Source organism: Quercus suber, unplaced genomic scaffold (assembly GCF_002906115.3).
Source record: "Quercus suber isolate HL8 unplaced genomic scaffold, Cork oak 2.0 scaffold_328, whole genome shotgun sequence".
Taxonomy (NCBI): Eukaryota; Viridiplantae; Streptophyta; class Magnoliopsida; order Fagales; family Fagaceae; genus Quercus; species Quercus suber.
Window position 1 is genome coordinate 298,773 of NW_027069781.1, and position 16,923 is coordinate 315,695.

General features: G+C 35.5%; 1 protein-coding gene across 2 annotated transcripts in view; it reads left to right on the forward strand.

Annotated features, from left to right (window-relative positions):
• The window catches only part of LOC112004190 (ferredoxin-dependent glutamate synthase 1, chloroplastic/mitochondrial), a 36,150-nt gene extending 24,917 nt beyond the window's left edge, over positions 1-11,233 (forward strand). For both annotated transcript variants that reach the window (XM_065783096.1, XM_065783097.1), the window contains exons 17-33: positions 1,964-2,060; positions 2,387-2,502; positions 2,620-2,817; positions 2,961-3,071; positions 3,315-3,554; positions 3,653-3,751; positions 4,784-4,879; positions 4,982-5,179; positions 5,287-5,361; positions 5,542-5,670; positions 5,772-5,870; positions 7,389-7,531; positions 7,636-7,729; positions 8,137-8,375; positions 8,468-8,546; positions 10,311-10,394; positions 10,617-11,233. In XM_065783096.1, coding sequence (XP_065639168.1) covers positions 1,964-2,060; positions 2,387-2,502; positions 2,620-2,817; positions 2,961-3,071; positions 3,315-3,554; positions 3,653-3,751; positions 4,784-4,879; positions 4,982-5,179; positions 5,287-5,361; positions 5,542-5,670; positions 5,772-5,870; positions 7,389-7,531; positions 7,636-7,729; positions 8,137-8,375; positions 8,468-8,546; positions 10,311-10,394; positions 10,617-10,778 — 2,259 coding nt within the window. In that variant the 3' untranslated portion in view covers positions 10,779-11,233. The remainder of the gene's footprint in view (positions 1-1,963; positions 2,061-2,386; positions 2,503-2,619; positions 2,818-2,960; positions 3,072-3,314; positions 3,555-3,652; positions 3,752-4,783; positions 4,880-4,981; positions 5,180-5,286; positions 5,362-5,541; positions 5,671-5,771; positions 5,871-7,388; positions 7,532-7,635; positions 7,730-8,136; positions 8,376-8,467; positions 8,547-10,310; positions 10,395-10,616) is intronic.
• Positions 11,234-16,923: the final 5,690 nt, after the last annotated feature.

Genomic DNA, 16,923 nt, shown 5'->3' on the forward strand with positions numbered 1-16,923 from the left:
AGAATAAGCAAAGTAAAAAACAAAGCCTAACAACAAGTTAAAAAAAAAAAAGACAGCGAAAGAAATTCTAATTTTCGTCTTCCAAATAAAGAATTCCCTCTGTAACTCACTACCATTGAATTGGGACTACTCCTGGTCATGGTTAACCCAAGCCTAAATCAACTAACAGATAAATAACCCCAGTAACCATGATTATCGTTAACTGGCAAACACATTGGAAGAGAAGCTCTGGATGAGTTTGATGAATCAATTGAAGTGATATGTTGGCGAGAGAACCTAATGAATATGACTTAGGCTATATAGCTGCTGATGGCAACTTTCCAGAGTACTGGTTGGACTCAGTCAGCAGTGAGCTGATCAAGGTGGGAGGAGACAGAGCATCTGTAGGGGGCACACTGGGATGAGTCAAAGGTGAACTTGTATGAGCTGTACAGTAACACCAAAGCAGTTCCGGGTTATTCAAGAATGATTTGTTTTCACGCTTAGATTGGACGTGGGCATGGAAAGGAGGTGGTGAGTGAGTAAGAAAGCAAAGCTGGTGGAATTTGGAAAAAATGTCTATATAGGTGGAATTTTATAAATAGAAATTTGAGCCCTCGAATCCAGTCTAAAATTCTCTGTTGAAATTTAAAATTTCTTCCTCCTAACACACCCACACAAGAAACTTTCTATGGCAGAAGTTTAAATTCTGTCAAATGCCTGAGAGCTGTTTATTAATTCTGAACCCAAGCACCTTGTTAGGATATGCCTGTTTTATAGGAATTTGGGATGAAGATTGTTAATTTTTGGCTATTTGTTTGAGAAAATTCTTGAGAATTAAAATTTCCATGAACCTCTTGATTCCTATAAAACGTGAGAGTTCTAACCACCACTTTTTAGGTAGGAAACGTCAAGTGAATTCTATTTGTGAGAATAACCAATCTAACACTTAAATTCAACTTTTCAGGTGTTTTGTTATATAAAAATATCATCCATAGTGGTCAAATTATTAATTCTAAGCTACAATAAGAGTATGTATAAGGTTTTTTTTGAAGCAATTAGAATTTATAATTTTAAATATAGTGTTGTCTAAAATATGTTTTAAACTTCAAATTCTAAGCATTTTTAACAGCATAATGTGTAATTATTCTGGAAACTAACTCTTAAATGATTTTTACAACACTCATTAAAGATCTTGAAAGGGTATTCTCTTCAGGAATAACATAGGAATTTGTAATTTGTGTGAAATGCATTTAATCCACTGTAAAGAGTCCTCACCTGTAGCTTGAAAATCTCGATGACCAACACTAATGCGATGGTGCTGGCAGATGGTAACTTCTGGGGAAGGACTTAGAGGCATATAAATTGTTAATTTCAATTACATTGACTTTGCGTTTGAGAAATGACTGCACTGAGAACCACATATCCAGGAGGACTCAAATTCTCTTCGTTACATGAGAACAAGGAAACAAGATTGTTGAATTACCATGTCTTATTATAATTGCTTTCAGTTTGTAGGTAGCATATTACTTTGACAAAGTTGTAACATCCAATTCCTGGAGTGTACAAGTTTTACGGATATGGTTACGTTTTGTTGTGACCTATAAAGTTTATCTGTTGTTTCTTCACAATTGTAACAGTGTAGAGTTCAATTTAGTTGTAAGAGTAGTACTAATTTAATAATTGGGTATATAATTTGCTCTGCATAGTAGATTAAAGGATCCAGAACAACTAAATCCTAATGCAGCTGAGCTCAGTTTTTGATGAGAACTTATGTGAGTAGGATAAACAAATTATGAGCTCCTAACTTTAACTTTGGGACCAAGAAATCTAACAAATCGTTAGCCTTTGGTGGCTTACACTATGTTCATACAGTCTTCCCAAACTTTAATCTCTTTTTTCCCCCTGGTATAGTGATGGTGCATCTAACTGTTGATGGCTATGTCAATTGATTATGTTTTCTGGAAATACTCCTTTTTTGCAGCTGGCTAGGGAGACTTTATCCTTTTGGGTGAAGGCATTCTCTGAGGATACAGCTAAAAGACTAGAAAATTTTGGGTTTATACAATTCAGACCAGGAGGTATGATATGTTTGTACTTTTATTTTTATTTTGGTTGGGGTGGAGACATTTTTATGCAATGCAAGGACTGGCTACATAATTTATACAAGTGGATCCTTTATTGAAAACTTCAGGAAATTATTGCTGCTAGAAGTGAATCAATATGTTGCTTTTAATTGTAATCCATACAAACTATTCCACTTTTAGTTAGAATGATGCAATTTCACGTCTATATCTTTGAAAGCTGACAGCATGGGTTGTATTTGTTCATTATGCTTTTGCCTTACCTAAGAACGTCTTGAAAGTCTAACTGTTCTACTTTATTTTCTTTTAATTTTTTTTTTAAGGGGAGTATCATGGAAACAATCCTGAGATGTCAAAATTACTCCATAAAGCTGTTCGCCAAAAGAGTGAAAGTGCGTTTTCAGTTTATCAGCAACATTTGGCTAACCGACCTGTTAATGTGAGTGCTGAAGTCATTTATTATTTTTCATCCTTTTCTGATATTTTACTAAAATTATTGAAAATCAACATTCTATTATCATATGAAGTTGACCTTAATCTCTTTTTTTGACTGTAGGTTCTTCGTGATCTTCTTGAGTTCAAAAGTGATCGCACTCCAATTCCTGTGGGAAAGGTTGAGCCTGCTGTATCTATTGTGCTACGGTTTTGCACTGGTGGGATGTCACTCGGAGCTATTTCAAGAGAAACTCATGAAGCCATTGCTATTGCTATGAATAGATTAGGTGGAAAATCTAATTCCGGAGAAGGTGGTGAGGTAGTTTTCCTGATATTATAAGTTGATCCTACACTAGTGACTTCAAGTATATCACTTTAGGTCCTCTTTAGTTTTGTTCAGCCAAGTTGAAACAAGATTTGAAAATTATAATTATAATATACTCTCTACGTTTTTGCATCCAGGATCCCATTCGTTGGAGACCACTTACTGATGTTGTTGATGGGTACTCGCCAACGCTTCCTCATCTCAAAGGTCTTCAAAATGGGGATACAGCTACAAGTGCTATCAAACAGGTCACTTCATTGAACTTATTCTTTAAAATGACTTCATAGATTAACATGGTTTCTGCAATCTGACTATATAATTCAATTGTTAGCACTGTAGTCTACTATTTGCATAATTTTCCTTAATGTTAAGGTCATGATCTTTTCATCATATTCACGAGACTATTCTTTCTTGAATTGATTAGAAGTAGCTTCCTACTATGTATTTAAATATAATCAATGCTTTACAAAACTTTGCTGCGTCATATTCAGGTTGCTTCAGGACGTTTTGGTGTCACTCCAATGTTCTTAGCCAATGCTGATCAATTAGAAATCAAAATCGCACAAGGTGCAAAGCCTGGTGAAGGTGGTCAATTGCCTGGGAAAAAAGTTAGTGCATATATTGCAAGGTTAAGAAATTCTAAACCTGGGGTTCCACTTATTTCTCCACCTCCTCACCACGACATCTATTCCATAGAAGATCTTGCCCAATTGATCTTTGACCTTCATCAGGTGATTATCTGCAGCATATCGAATCTTCATATTTTCCTAGTAAGACAGAGGTACTAAACACTAATAGAAATGATAACTAATTTCTACTGATTGAATAGGTCAATCCTAAGGCTAAGGTGTCGGTAAAGCTAGTGGCAGAAGCAGGAATTGGCACTGTTGCTTCTGGGGTTGCAAAGGGTAATGCTGATGTTATACAGGTAGATTATCCGTTATCATATTTATGTTTTGAGCAATGAAACTATCTTAAATGTCTGTGGTATCATTTCTCCATTCTTTGCCCTATTATCAAAATATCATAATCTCAATAATTTGTGTACCTGTAAAAATATGAATCTTTATAGATCATTTTTTGGGGAACATAAGGTCTGTTTGGATATAGTTTATTTGGATGAAAATTGAAAATTAAAATCACTGTAGTAAAATAATTTTTAAATGTGTGAATAGTGCCGTGGGACCCATTTTTATTTTTTAAATTTTTTTATGAATAAAGTGATTGTGGGTCCTGTGAACAGTGCGTGAATAGTGTGTAAACAGTGCACTTTGTCTCCTACCCACTGAAACGTGTGCATCAAAAAAGAAAAAAAAAAAAGAAGAGGAAAACGCCAGACACAGACGCGCTGGCTTTTTCATCCGGATCCAAACAATCACATAATGTAATATATTTTGCATCTTAGATGATATCTTGTGCCCCATTGCATTTTTAAATAATGTTCTTGATCTAATTAATTGTGGATTACCAAGGGTCACTAATAGCTAAAGATTGCGTCTGCAGCCCTTAAAACTCTTTCAGTGCAACATAAGCATTTTGATATTTTACTGATTACTCTTAATTTGCTTGGCAGATATCAGGGCATGATGGTGGAACTGGAGCCAGCCCTATAAGTTCCATCAAGCATGCTGGTGGTCCCTGGGAACTTGGACTTACAGAGACACACCACCCACTGAAACGTGTGCATCAAAAAAGAAAAAAAAAAAAGAAGAGGAAAACGCCAGACACAGACGCGCTGGCTTTTTCATCCGGATCCAAACAATCACATAATGTAATATATTTTGCATCTTAGATGATATCTTGTGCCCCATTGCATTTTTAAATAATGTTCTTGATCTAATTAATTGTGGATTACCAAGGGTCACTAATAGCTAAAGATTGCGTCTGCAGCCCTTAAAACTCTTTCAGTGCAACATAAGCATTTTGATATTTTACTGATTACTCTTAATTTGCTTGGCAGATATCAGGGCATGATGGTGGAACTGGAGCCAGCCCTATAAGTTCCATCAAGCATGCTGGTGGTCCCTGGGAACTTGGACTTACAGAGACACACCAGGTTATTGTTTGACATACATGAGCTAAATAGTGGAAGTTGCTTGTTTTGATTCTCTTTGGACAGACCCATATTTACTATTTGATTTATGATGATTTTTTACAGACACTTATTGAAAATGGTCTAAGGGAAAGGGTCATTCTCAGAGTTGATGGTGGCTTTAAAAGTGGAGTTGATGTCCTAACAGCTGCAGCTATGGGTGCTGATGAGTATGGGTTTGGTTCTGTGGCAATGATTGCTACTGGTTGTGTGATGGCCCGAATTTGCCACACAAATAATTGTCCTGTTGGTGTTGCCAGTCAGGTAATAAGGCTGATTTGTTAGTTCATGTTTTTATTTCTTGTGCTCTTTTCCAGCAAATGTGGGAGTACTTTTCTTTTCCCCACTATTTAAAATTCATTTTACTTCAGAGAGAAGAACTGCGTGCTCGGTTCCCTGGTGTGCCTGGTGATCTTGTCAACTTCTTTTTATATGTTGCTGAGGAGGTAATCCGTTTGTTTGTTTTTTTTTTTCCTGATGGGATTTGTCTTCAAATTTTATGGTCCTTGATTTGATCTGTTCTTTTCTTTGAATTTTCTCCTAACTGTTTTGACCATACTTTGGGTTAAAGCCCTTCGAGGTTCATTTTCTTATAGGTTAATCAACTATTTACTTATTTTGGCCAGGTAAGAGGCATGTTGGCACAACTGGGATATGAGAAGTTGGATGATATTATTGGTAGGACAGATTTATTAAGACCACGAGATATCTCTCTAATGAAAACCCAACATCTTGATCTCAGTTACATTCTATCAGTACGTATTTATTTAATTTCTTATATTCTTATCATGTGTAATTGCTTTAGTACATGCCTATTTTATTTCTTATATTTGAATGCCTTCTCTTTTATTTCCAGAATGTTGGGTTACCAAAATGGAGTAGTACTGAAATCAGGAATCAAGATGTTCATACTAATGGTCCTGTTCTGGATGATATTTTACTAGCGGATCCAGAGGTAATGACTCTTGATAATTTGGGGTAGTTGCTACAAAATGTAGTTAGCATTGACATTGATATTAATGCTTCTTAGGTTTTAGGTTGAATTTTATTGACTAGTGTTAGAGAATTAGAGAGAGAATATTATATGGGTATGTACAATGTGCTGTATAAGTGGTACTGCCGTGTGGCTAAAATCTCTTTTGTTCATGTCCTAATCTCTTTTGCTGTCAATCTTAACTAGCCTCTATATTATCATGATGTAAAGAATGCATCTCTACATGGTCATTTGCTCATGGAAGTATAGCTACCAATTGTGTTTTTTGCTCATGTGAAGTGTTCGGGCCATGTCTGCAAGTTGAAGAAAGTATTATAAGGTCTCAAGCAGTTACTAAGAGCATGGTTTTAGGAAAATTTTCTGAAATTGTCATAAAATTTGGTGTCCATTGTTGTCAGACATATCATTCGGTATTCCACTTACACAATGATATTGTTTATGAGTACAATATAATATTTACTAGAAATGGCTATGAAGACATTACTAGATTGAAACTATCTTTAGCACACTACTTTCACACTAACGATCTTGGCATACTTCAATATTTCTTGGAAATTGAAGTTGCAAGGTATAGGTAAGGCATCAATTTAAGAGATTGGATTGTTGGGTTTTTGTCTTGTTGACACTCCTATGGATTCTGTTAGAATCATAATTAAATAATTAAATTCACTATTTCTTAAAAACTTAAGCTTTTAGGATGATTGGTAATTTATCATGGTATTAGAGTAGGTGGTTATAAGTTCTAACCCTATGTCCACTCTACCTCTCATTTAAGAAGTTAAAAATTCCCATGTGCTGGGTCCCTTTCATTAAATGGAGCTTGGGCACACATGTTTGGAGGAGTGCTAAAATCATGGTTAAATGTTTAAATTCACCATATCCTAAGTCCTAACAGCCTTTGCTTTTGGGACTACCGTTGATTCATCATATTCAAATCAGAAACTCATAAAGTCATAAAAATTTAGAGATAAAGGAGACCTTATTTTTGATCCTAACCGATAATGTTGATTGGTTAGGAAGCTCAAATTGTCATATTGTTTAAAAAGAATGGTCAATCTCAAGGTGGCAGGTTTCATTGATGCAGATTGGGTAGGATGGTCCATCAGAGGGTATTGTACATTTTTATAATGAAATCTTGTAACGTGGAAAAGTAAAAAGAAAAATGTAGTTGCTCAGCTGAGTGTAGAAGTATAATACCAGCAAATGGCACATACTACTTGAGTTGACTTGGAAGCCAGTTTGACATCATTTGTTGAAGTTGATGGCTGATTCTTATTTTTATCTTCATTGTTATTATTATTATTTTTGGGGGGGGGGGGGGGGGGGATGGTGTTGTGTAGAAGAGCTTGATGGATGTTAATTCTAAGGACATGAGATAAAAATGTCATATTGGTCAATGCTACTTTATCCGCAAGCTTTTATTCTGTGCATTGCTACCTATACCCACTATATAATAAGATATTGTGTATGTTTGTGCAGATATCAGATGCAATTGATAATGAAAAGGTGATCCATAAGAATGTAAAGATTTACAATGTTGATCGTGCTGCTTGTGGACGCATAGCGGGGGTAATTGCAAAGAAGTATGGTGACACTGGTTTTGCTGGGCAGTTGAACATAACGTAAGCTCTGGGTTTGACAGCAATTGTTAATAAATGAAAGGATCTATATGGTGATGTTCCTTTCATTCTAATGCTGGCTAATCAGTATTTTTCAATATATTCAGATTCGTGGGGAGTGCTGGGCAGTCATTTGCATGCTTTTTGACACCTGGAATGAATATTCGGTTAATAGGAGAGTCCAATGACTATGTGGGAAAGGTTTGTCGACCAAATCTTTGCATGCTTGAGAAGCTGAAGATTTTACTTGAACCTCGATAGAGTAACGTGATTGAGTTATTATATTAAAAGATAACTAGTTCAAGAATTTTGCAATGTTATGTTTTAATTGAGTTTTGGGTTAACTAGGCTGTGTAGACTCGGGTTGATAATTCTTTTATTGACTAGGCACATTAGATGTTCATTAAATTGTGTTTTGCAAAAGCAGTTTTGTTCTTACCCTTCTTTTTTCTTGAAAGGTTGCTTATAATGAAACTAAGAGTATTAAGTTGAACTATTTTAACTTGGGCTGTTTTTCTATAATAAATCCAATTGGCTGTATCAATGACTTGGTATTTCATATGTATTCCTACTGTCAATTTCTGATGTGGGAATATAAATGTTTCAAGGGTATTGCTGGAGGTGAGTTGATTGTAGTTCCTGTTGATAACACTGGGTTCTGCCCCGAGGATGCGACTATTGTTGGGAATACTTGCCTGTATGGGGCAACAGGTGGTCAAGTCTTTGTCAGAGGAAAAGCTGGGGAACGATTTGCTGTTAGAAACTCTCTTGCTGAAGCAGTGGTTGAGGGCACTGGAGACCATTGTTGTGAGTACATGACGGGTGGTTGCGTGGTTGTACTTGGAAAGTGAGTGATGCCTCATAACATTTTTTACCCTTATGGTGAAGAAAATTGAAGAGAGTGGAATTTGAACCACTTCTATCTTTTAATTGTGACAGAGTGGGTAGAAATGTAGCTGCTGGAATGACTGGTGGTTTGGCATACATTCTTGATGAGGACAACACTCTCCTCCCCAAGGTATGTGCTTTTTCATTGCAGTACTTCGTGGAACTTTATGCAGTTGGAAACATGTCAACTTTCTCTTTTTTTTTGGGCAAATAACACTCCCCTCCCTTGAGATTTGGGAAAATAACACTCACCCCCAAACTTAAAGGCAAAAAGCATTTTCCCCCTTTGACATTCATTTAACTAAACACTGTTAAATTAATGTTAAAAACGTTGTGTACTAACCTACCCTTTGCTTAAGAATATATTCCCAAAATTGCCCTCAACTTATTCTTAAAAGTTTTACAAAACTCAAAATTTCAGTAAATTTTTAAACAATAAAAGCTTGAAAGCTTTGGCAAATTGTTTTATTTCATAAATTTTGCTAGAAGAGACTAAAAAATCCACATAAGCAACATGTTTTATAATATGCTCTTTTCATTTATTTTATTTTATTTTATTTTATGTGAATGCTCTTTTCACTAACCATGGTTAAACTTTGGTAAAAAGAACCTTTTAAAAAGTTGGAATATTCCATTACTAATATTAACAAAAGGGGGGCAGTGCTTTTTCCTTTCAAGTTTGGGGGTGAGTGTTATTTCTCCAAATCTCAAGGGAGGGGAGTGTTATTTGCCCTTTTTTTTTTCCTTAAGTGTTTTTCCCTTCTGCTGCTAATTGTTCACTATCACCTTACTTCATTATCTATGTGCTAGGTCAGTTGTTCAGTATTGTGACTATTTAGAATTGGCCCCAAGGGAAAACAAAATGGTCTGTTGACAGTTGTATTTGAACCTTGTTAAATATATTGGGTTTATGTTGATGTAATGGCCTAAGAGGCCCAGTTATGTTGTAAGCCCATGTAGGGCTAACCCTAGCTTCTAGTCTCTATATGTACCCTGTTAAGGGTTCATTGTAATCATTGACTTGAGCATACAGTAAAGATGTAGTTGCTAGGGCTTTATCACGTGGATGTAAGCCGTCAGTCCAAACAACGTAATCCTTCGTGTTCTTCTCTCTTTCTTGCTTCTGCTTCTCTATATTATTTTTTTCTCATCCTTAAGAATCCTAATAAAAAAGGTTATAATTAAGAATGAGATTTGGAGTCACAAAAAATTTGTTCCTATCTATTCCCTTTCCAGCTTCTTCAACTGGACTTCCCTGTAGCAGCATTGTATTCTTGTAACTTAGTTGTTTATTGTACTTTTTAAAGTGAATCTGACATTATAATTAATTTAGGTATATAAAAAGTTTGTTAGCTTTACATTGCCTGGAGAAGTTGTAGATGCATTGCATGGCATATATTAATGCTGGAAAATGAAATAGATGCATTACGTGACATTTTTATTAATATGGTAACTATTTTTTTTTCCTAAATACATGGGATGCATATAAATGGAGATTAATTTATTATTTTAATAATTCTTCTCTGTTTTCTCCCTGGTATTTATATTTGTTTTTCATTATCTATCAAGAAAATATGATTATACTATGAGCTGTGTGAGGATGGACAGGAACACCTCATTTGACTTTGTCTTTGGTACTGTCATAGAATCACTAGACAGTCAGTTACTAATTAAATCCCTATCTCTTGGTCAATTTAACCCAGGGGCTGATGCATACATGTTATTTCTATAAATTCCCCCTGTTTTTCTACTCAAACCATTAGCATTGTTTCACTGGCGTTTCATGGGAGCTAGTGCATATCATTTTCTCAACTGATGCTCTTTTGCTTTCCTTCTGTGTACTAAATTATCTAATCATGTCAACTTTGAATCATATCTTGTAAAATGTTGACAGGTAAATAAAGAAATTGTCAAGATCCAAAGAGTGACTGCGACTGTGGGGCAGATGCAGCTGAAGAACCTTATTGAAGCCCATGTTGTAAGTGCACATAATGACCTGCATAAGCATGCACGCACCCTCATGACATGCCACAAATGCACACCTTAACAGAAAAAGTTCGAATATTTTCCTACCTTTAGCATTATGCCTGAGCCGATGCTGGATTATGTCGATATACAACTAGCATGGCAAACTTTACTATTCAAACTTTTAAAATTTTTTTTTTTAATTTTAATTTTTTTTAATCAATTTTTGGTGAAGGAAAAAACTGGGAGCAGTAAAGGTTCTGCTATTCTGAAGGAGTGGGACACATATCTACCACTGTTTTGGCAGCTGGTTCCACCTAGTGAAGAAGACACCCCAGAAGCTTGTGCAGATTATGAGAAAACAGGTGCTGGGCAGGTCACTTTGCAATCTGCTTAGGATAATGATTCAAAAGTACCCTGAGACCAGCACTGAAATCACATAAACTGCTTCCCAATCTGTACAGTCATATACACGGGAGATGGATTATTAAGTTAAATACTACTGCTACTTACAAGGATTTGAATGCTTTAGTGCTGAGGGTGGAAAAAAAGGTTTTAATCAAAGATTAGCAGTGCATTACCTGAAGTTGGAGACCCTTATCTGTACATTGAAAAGCATACACATTTGGTCACATAAAATTTGTATAGTGATTGTGTCAGACATTGTAAATTCAAGCTCAGATTTTTCCAATCTTTCAAAGCAGTGTCATGGCCTGCTATTGCTAGTCATTCCTCTTTAGTTTAATTAAATTCTGGTTGAGCTTTCTTCAGATTTTTACTTTTTGTTACCATGTAAAAAGTTCATTCAACAGAGCATCATAGTATAGAAATGTCTAATCTTGCTTCTTACCATACCGACCATGCACATGTAGTTACATAATCTAATTTATTGTTTAGGACTCAAATAGTTTGATAAATGAAATTAATAAAAACGATTCTTGTTTGTGGATGAATTGTTTTTTGATACATCAATAGTCAGGGATGGGGAGATTTGAATTATTTTAATTTTAATTTTTTTTAATCAATTTTTGGTGAAGGAAAAAACTGGGAGCAGTAAAGGTTCTGCTATTCTGAAGGAGTGGGACACATATCTACCACTGTTTTGGCAGCTGGTTCCACCTAGTGAAGAAGACACCCCAGAAGCTTGTGCAGATTATGAGAAAACAGGTGCTGGGCAGGTCACTTTGCAATCTGCTTAGGATAATGATTCAAAAGTACCCTGAGACCAGCACTGAAATCACATAAACTGCTTCCCAATCTGTACAGTCATATACACGGGAGATGGATTATTAAGTTAAATACTACTGCTACTTACAAGGATTTGAATGCTTTAGTGCTGAGGGTGGAAAAAAAGGTTTTAATCAAAGATTAGCAGTGCATTACCTGAAGTTGGAGACCCTTATCTGTACATTGAAAAGCATACACATTTGGTCACATAAAATTTGTATAGTGATTGTGTCAGACATTGTAAATTCAAGCTCAGATTTTTCCAATCTTTCAAAGCAGTGTCATGGCCTGCTATTGCTAGTCATTCCTCTTTAGTTTAATTAAATTCTGGTTGAGCTTTCTTCAGATTTTTACTTTTTGTTACCATGTAAAAAGTTCATTCAACAGAGCATCATAGTATAGAAATGTCTAATCTTGCTTCTTACCATACCGACCATGCACATGTAGTTACATAATCTAATTTATTGTTTAGGACTCAAATAGTTTGATAAATGAAATTAATAAAAACGATTCTTGTTTGTGGATGAATTGTTTTTTGATACATCAATAGTCAGGGATGGGGAGATTTGAATTCTAAATATTTTCATTAGAAACGCCAAGAGGTATTAATCAAGTTGAATTACAAGACTCTGGAATTTGTGGATGAATTGTTGGTCATTGCTAAGGCTCTCAAGCACCGTACAACTGTGAAGCAGTCAAATAGTAGCATACATCAAAAAATTATTGTTATCAGTTTTTAGGTTAAAATAAAAAAAATGTTACGACTGTTTTCCAATTCAGCTTTTCATTTGACAAGTACGTATCCTTCTTATCTTATCTGGAAATGAATTTTCTTTTAAATCAGGTGGCCCGAGGATCACAATTTCAGTATTAGTGCCTTATCATGATCCATATCCAAAAATCAATACGGGCCCCATCACATTCTGTCATCTTTCCAAAATGTAGACAGAATGAGTAGCCGGTAGGAAAATCTCATGTTTGGGAGCATGGCAATATGGTTCCCATTGAAGGAATTCGCTTCGGAGCAGACTTCACATTCTCATTTTAGGCTTGAAATTCACACGCTGAAAAAGAAATTTGTTTAATAATTTTTATTAGACGGTAAAATCTTTTCCAATGAAAATAAGATATATGACTACCCTCCTGCCTTTATTAAGAAGCAAAGTCTAACCCTATTTTGTCGGCCTGCAGTCCAAGAGACCTTTTCAATGGACAAGAAAATAAAAATGGCTCCTGTTGAACTTGTCCAAATCTTTGGCTTTGATTTCTACACTTTCTTAATAGGGCTAAACATATAAATTGGTCAAAAGGGTAACGCTTCCTAGTGTTTAATGGTCAGAAAAAAAAAAGTATTGAGATCCATATAAGTTTCTTTCTGTTCCTATCTAGACCGCACATCATCTAGATGGGCGGCTAGAGTGGCGGTTGTACTTGGTTTAACCGAACTAATTGTGCATTGGACAAGTCAAATTTTGATTATTCACATAATTCTTCGTCCTTTGTACTTCTAAGAAATAGTCTTTTTTTTTTTTTTTTTGTGGAGAAATTTCTAAGAAATAGTCTTGAACCTTCAAAATACATGCATTTTACCGAAACATTCAATTATGAACGGTTCCATTGTTCAATCCATGTTTGGTACATCCACACCCAACAACTATTATCCCAATTTTCCAACCTGCTAATCGACTTGAATACGATGGCGTACGTAATTTATACACGTGAGAATTAATTTAGATGGTAAATTAATCCAAAGACAGCTAGGGAAAGAAAAAAAAAATAAAAAATGATTTAAATAAAATCATAAACTTTTAAAAAGGTGATTCTCAAATCATAAACTTGTTAGATATGAAGTCATTAACGTAAAAGACAAACCAAATAATGTCATGTGACTTCAAATGAAATGATATTCATAAATTGTTGATGTTGTCACAATCACATCATTTCGTTCAAGCATTTTTTATTAATGATATTACTGTTAATGAGTTATAATTTGAATTGAAATGATTACTATTTTGAAAGTGTTGGGTTTATTTGAAAGTGAAAGTGAAGGATTTATTTTCAAATTAGTCAAATTATACGTGTAAACTGTTACTATTTAACTAAGTTATAATTATTACCAAAGGAGAATGTGAAATTTAGGAGGAAAGGAGAATAATTATTCTTCACAAAGAAGCACCCAATCACAAATTCCAATATCAATAGTGTAAAAACTCTTTTTAGAAGAATGTGTAAATGCAGTGAAGGTCGAATGGGAGATGCACCATACAATGAAAAGGCCCTTTTGTCAACTACTATAAAGCATAACTAGGAAGGATGGATTCCTCTTTTGTCCACAAGAATAGGAGACTACTTTAAATTGCTTCTCATTAGGTCCAAATGAGCTACCCCACCAAGCAGTTTCATGGTCCAAAGTCCAAACCAGTGCAATGCACTTAGTCACTTACAACAATTAGACATGTCAATTGGACTCTTCTGAAATTGGAGTCCACTCTCTTTTAGCAGAGGTGACAGTAAAACTAACCTTAATACGGATAGACTATATGCTTCAAATAATTTTTATTTTTTTGTATCATACTGTTCTCCTCAAGCTAGACAGGTGCTACACTAATGCTGGTATTTCAATCTTGGTTTGGCTACATTTAAAAATTGGAAGTTTTCCTAAGTTGCTAAAAAAAGAAAATGGCATTTCAACTTTTAATCTCAACTACCACTCACTTTTGTGTTTCTTTCTCCTTGAGCACATAAATCTCAAGTTCCACTTCCACCGGTGGAGAGGAAAGGTGAGAGAGACTGAGGGATTGACTTGGTCAAGTTTGGGTTGACTTGATTGAGCCCTGCGATGGTAGTGAGAGTGAGATAGTGCGGACACGATGGAGAGAGATAGAGCTCAAACAGGGCGTAACCAATGACTCTATAAGGGACTAGAGAGAGGTTAAAAGGAAGAATGAAATTATTATTATTACTTTTTGAGCGAAAAAAGGATAAATATATATATATATATATTAAAAATCAACCTTGTATATGTACCACCCAAAATTCAAGAATCACTTGATATTTAGCAAAACAGACCAGAATATAAATCGAGAAGGATCATGGGATTATTTGTATTGAATAACCAATGAAAAATATTTTAATTGTTTCGATTTCGAATGGAACAAGTTGAAGTTGATAATTTTATTTTGTTGTGGTTATATTTAAATATGATTTAAATTAATATGCTAACATGTTTATTTTGGTCAAATGCATGGGTAAACAGTAATCTAGATCCTCGTCAAAGTGGATCTTAAGTAAAAAAACAGAAAAGAAAACTCAAACCTCCATATAATTCCTTTATTCATTTGAGAAGACTATTTTTCACAACCAGAAGATTTTCTAAAGTCGCTCCTTTGGCTAGACGTATTTTACAGTTTAATTTATGTATTTGATTAGTTAACCTTTTAAATCTTCACTTCTTAGCTTTGGTACATATATATATATATATATATTTATTTATATAAATGAGGTTTTATTATTATTATTATTGATGAATCCTGTGATATCAGTGGGCTGAAAGTCTCGGGCGTTAGTGATCTTGTGATTGAGTCTTGAGAAAACAAACACAGAATTAGAGGAGACTGGTGGAATCCGGCCAAGAATCCTCCGATGGCAAAGTTAGTCTTTCTTTTTAATTCTAAATATATTGGATGTATCAGAATGCCTTACCCTCTCGTTGGCGAGCGCTTATATAGCATACGAGGAACGGTTATTTGTTTGGTAACCGTTCCTATTATCGAGGAGTTCGAAAGATTTGGAGGTACCTTCCATAATTGTCATGGAAGATATAGTATTTGGATCTGCATTCCACAACGGTTTGGACTTATTGGTAATGGTTAGATTCGTTTCTCACACCTGGTGGGAATTTGAGTCATCAAAGGCTCAATTATGCTCAGGGTGCTACAACCTCGTTTGTCTTTTAAAGATGGACGGATAAGGTTATTCTAGACGAGCACGCTCTTTCTTCCTCCCTTTTCTTTGGACGACTTATATGGACGAGATATGACTAATAGATTTTCATTACACCATCAGTTGCCCCCTCGTCCATATGGGTTGTCTAAAAAGGAAAGGGTAACCTGGTGTCACTTCCATGAATGCGTGTAGCTGGTGTTAGTGAATTGATGTGCCATGTGTTACCATTTAATTGGCGATAAGTCTCGTCGATTCATTTTTCTGAGGTGAACGCTACGTGTCACCTCCTGATTGGTTGTGTCGTTTTATATGCCCAGGTCAGCTGCCTATAAATAGAGGAATTCCTCCGCTACCCTTCACATTTCTGAGATTTTCCTTCTTTGACATTCCTCGTCTAGAGCCTTGTCTAGGAGTTTCCTCGTGTCTATAACCTTCGTTCGTCTTAGAGCCAGGCATTCCTTCTTTTCTCGTCTTTTACGTTTCTGATTTTTTCGAAAATGTCGTCTAGTGATAGTTTAGAGAAAGCCATAGACGAGTATTAAGACGAAAGTAGTTATAGTACAAGTTCTAGTGGTTTTAGTAATAGTAGTGGGGGGAACTCCACGGACGAGGAATATGTTTCTGGCATCCCTGGGTTTACCTTGGAGGCCATACAAGAAGAGCTTAGAAAGGCCTCAGGATCTCGGGCAGGCACCTTGTCCAAAGTCCCTTTGTCTGGCTTTTTGGATGAGGAAGAGGTCACTGTGTATAGTTGTGCAGTAGAGATCACTTCCAAAACAGATGAGCAAAGAATTAATAATCTTAGGACATGGTACCAGATCCCAGACGAGCTTAACCCTAGGTTACCGTCCCTGGAGAATGGTGCTGTAATCCTAATTTTGGGATAGGCGTCTATGAAGCTTATCTTTTGGGGGGTCTAAGGTTTCCTTTGAATGCTTTTACTAGGGAGTTATTAATTAGGCTAGGTTTAGGAATATGTCAATTCAATTCTAATGCATGGAGATTGATTATCTCTATGCAAGTTTTGTGGAAGGAGGTATTCGAAGGGAACCATCCTTTTACTGTGGATGAGTTCCTTTATTGTTATAAACCCTCAGAGATTCATAAGTCCCTTGGCGTCTACCAATTCACAGCCATGGGCAAAGATTGTAGACTGATTAGGTCCCTACCATTGTCTGACAGAAAATGGAAGACGGAGTTTTTCTTTGTCTTCGGCTTCTGGGCTGGAAGTCCTATGGACGTTGGCCGGGACACATTTGGTCGTTATACTGGGGACTTAGGGAACCTTTGTCCTAAAGGTAAGTCCCTTTTTTTTTTTTTTTTTTTTTTTTTTTTTTTTTTTTTTTTTTTTTTTTTTTTTTTTTTTTTTT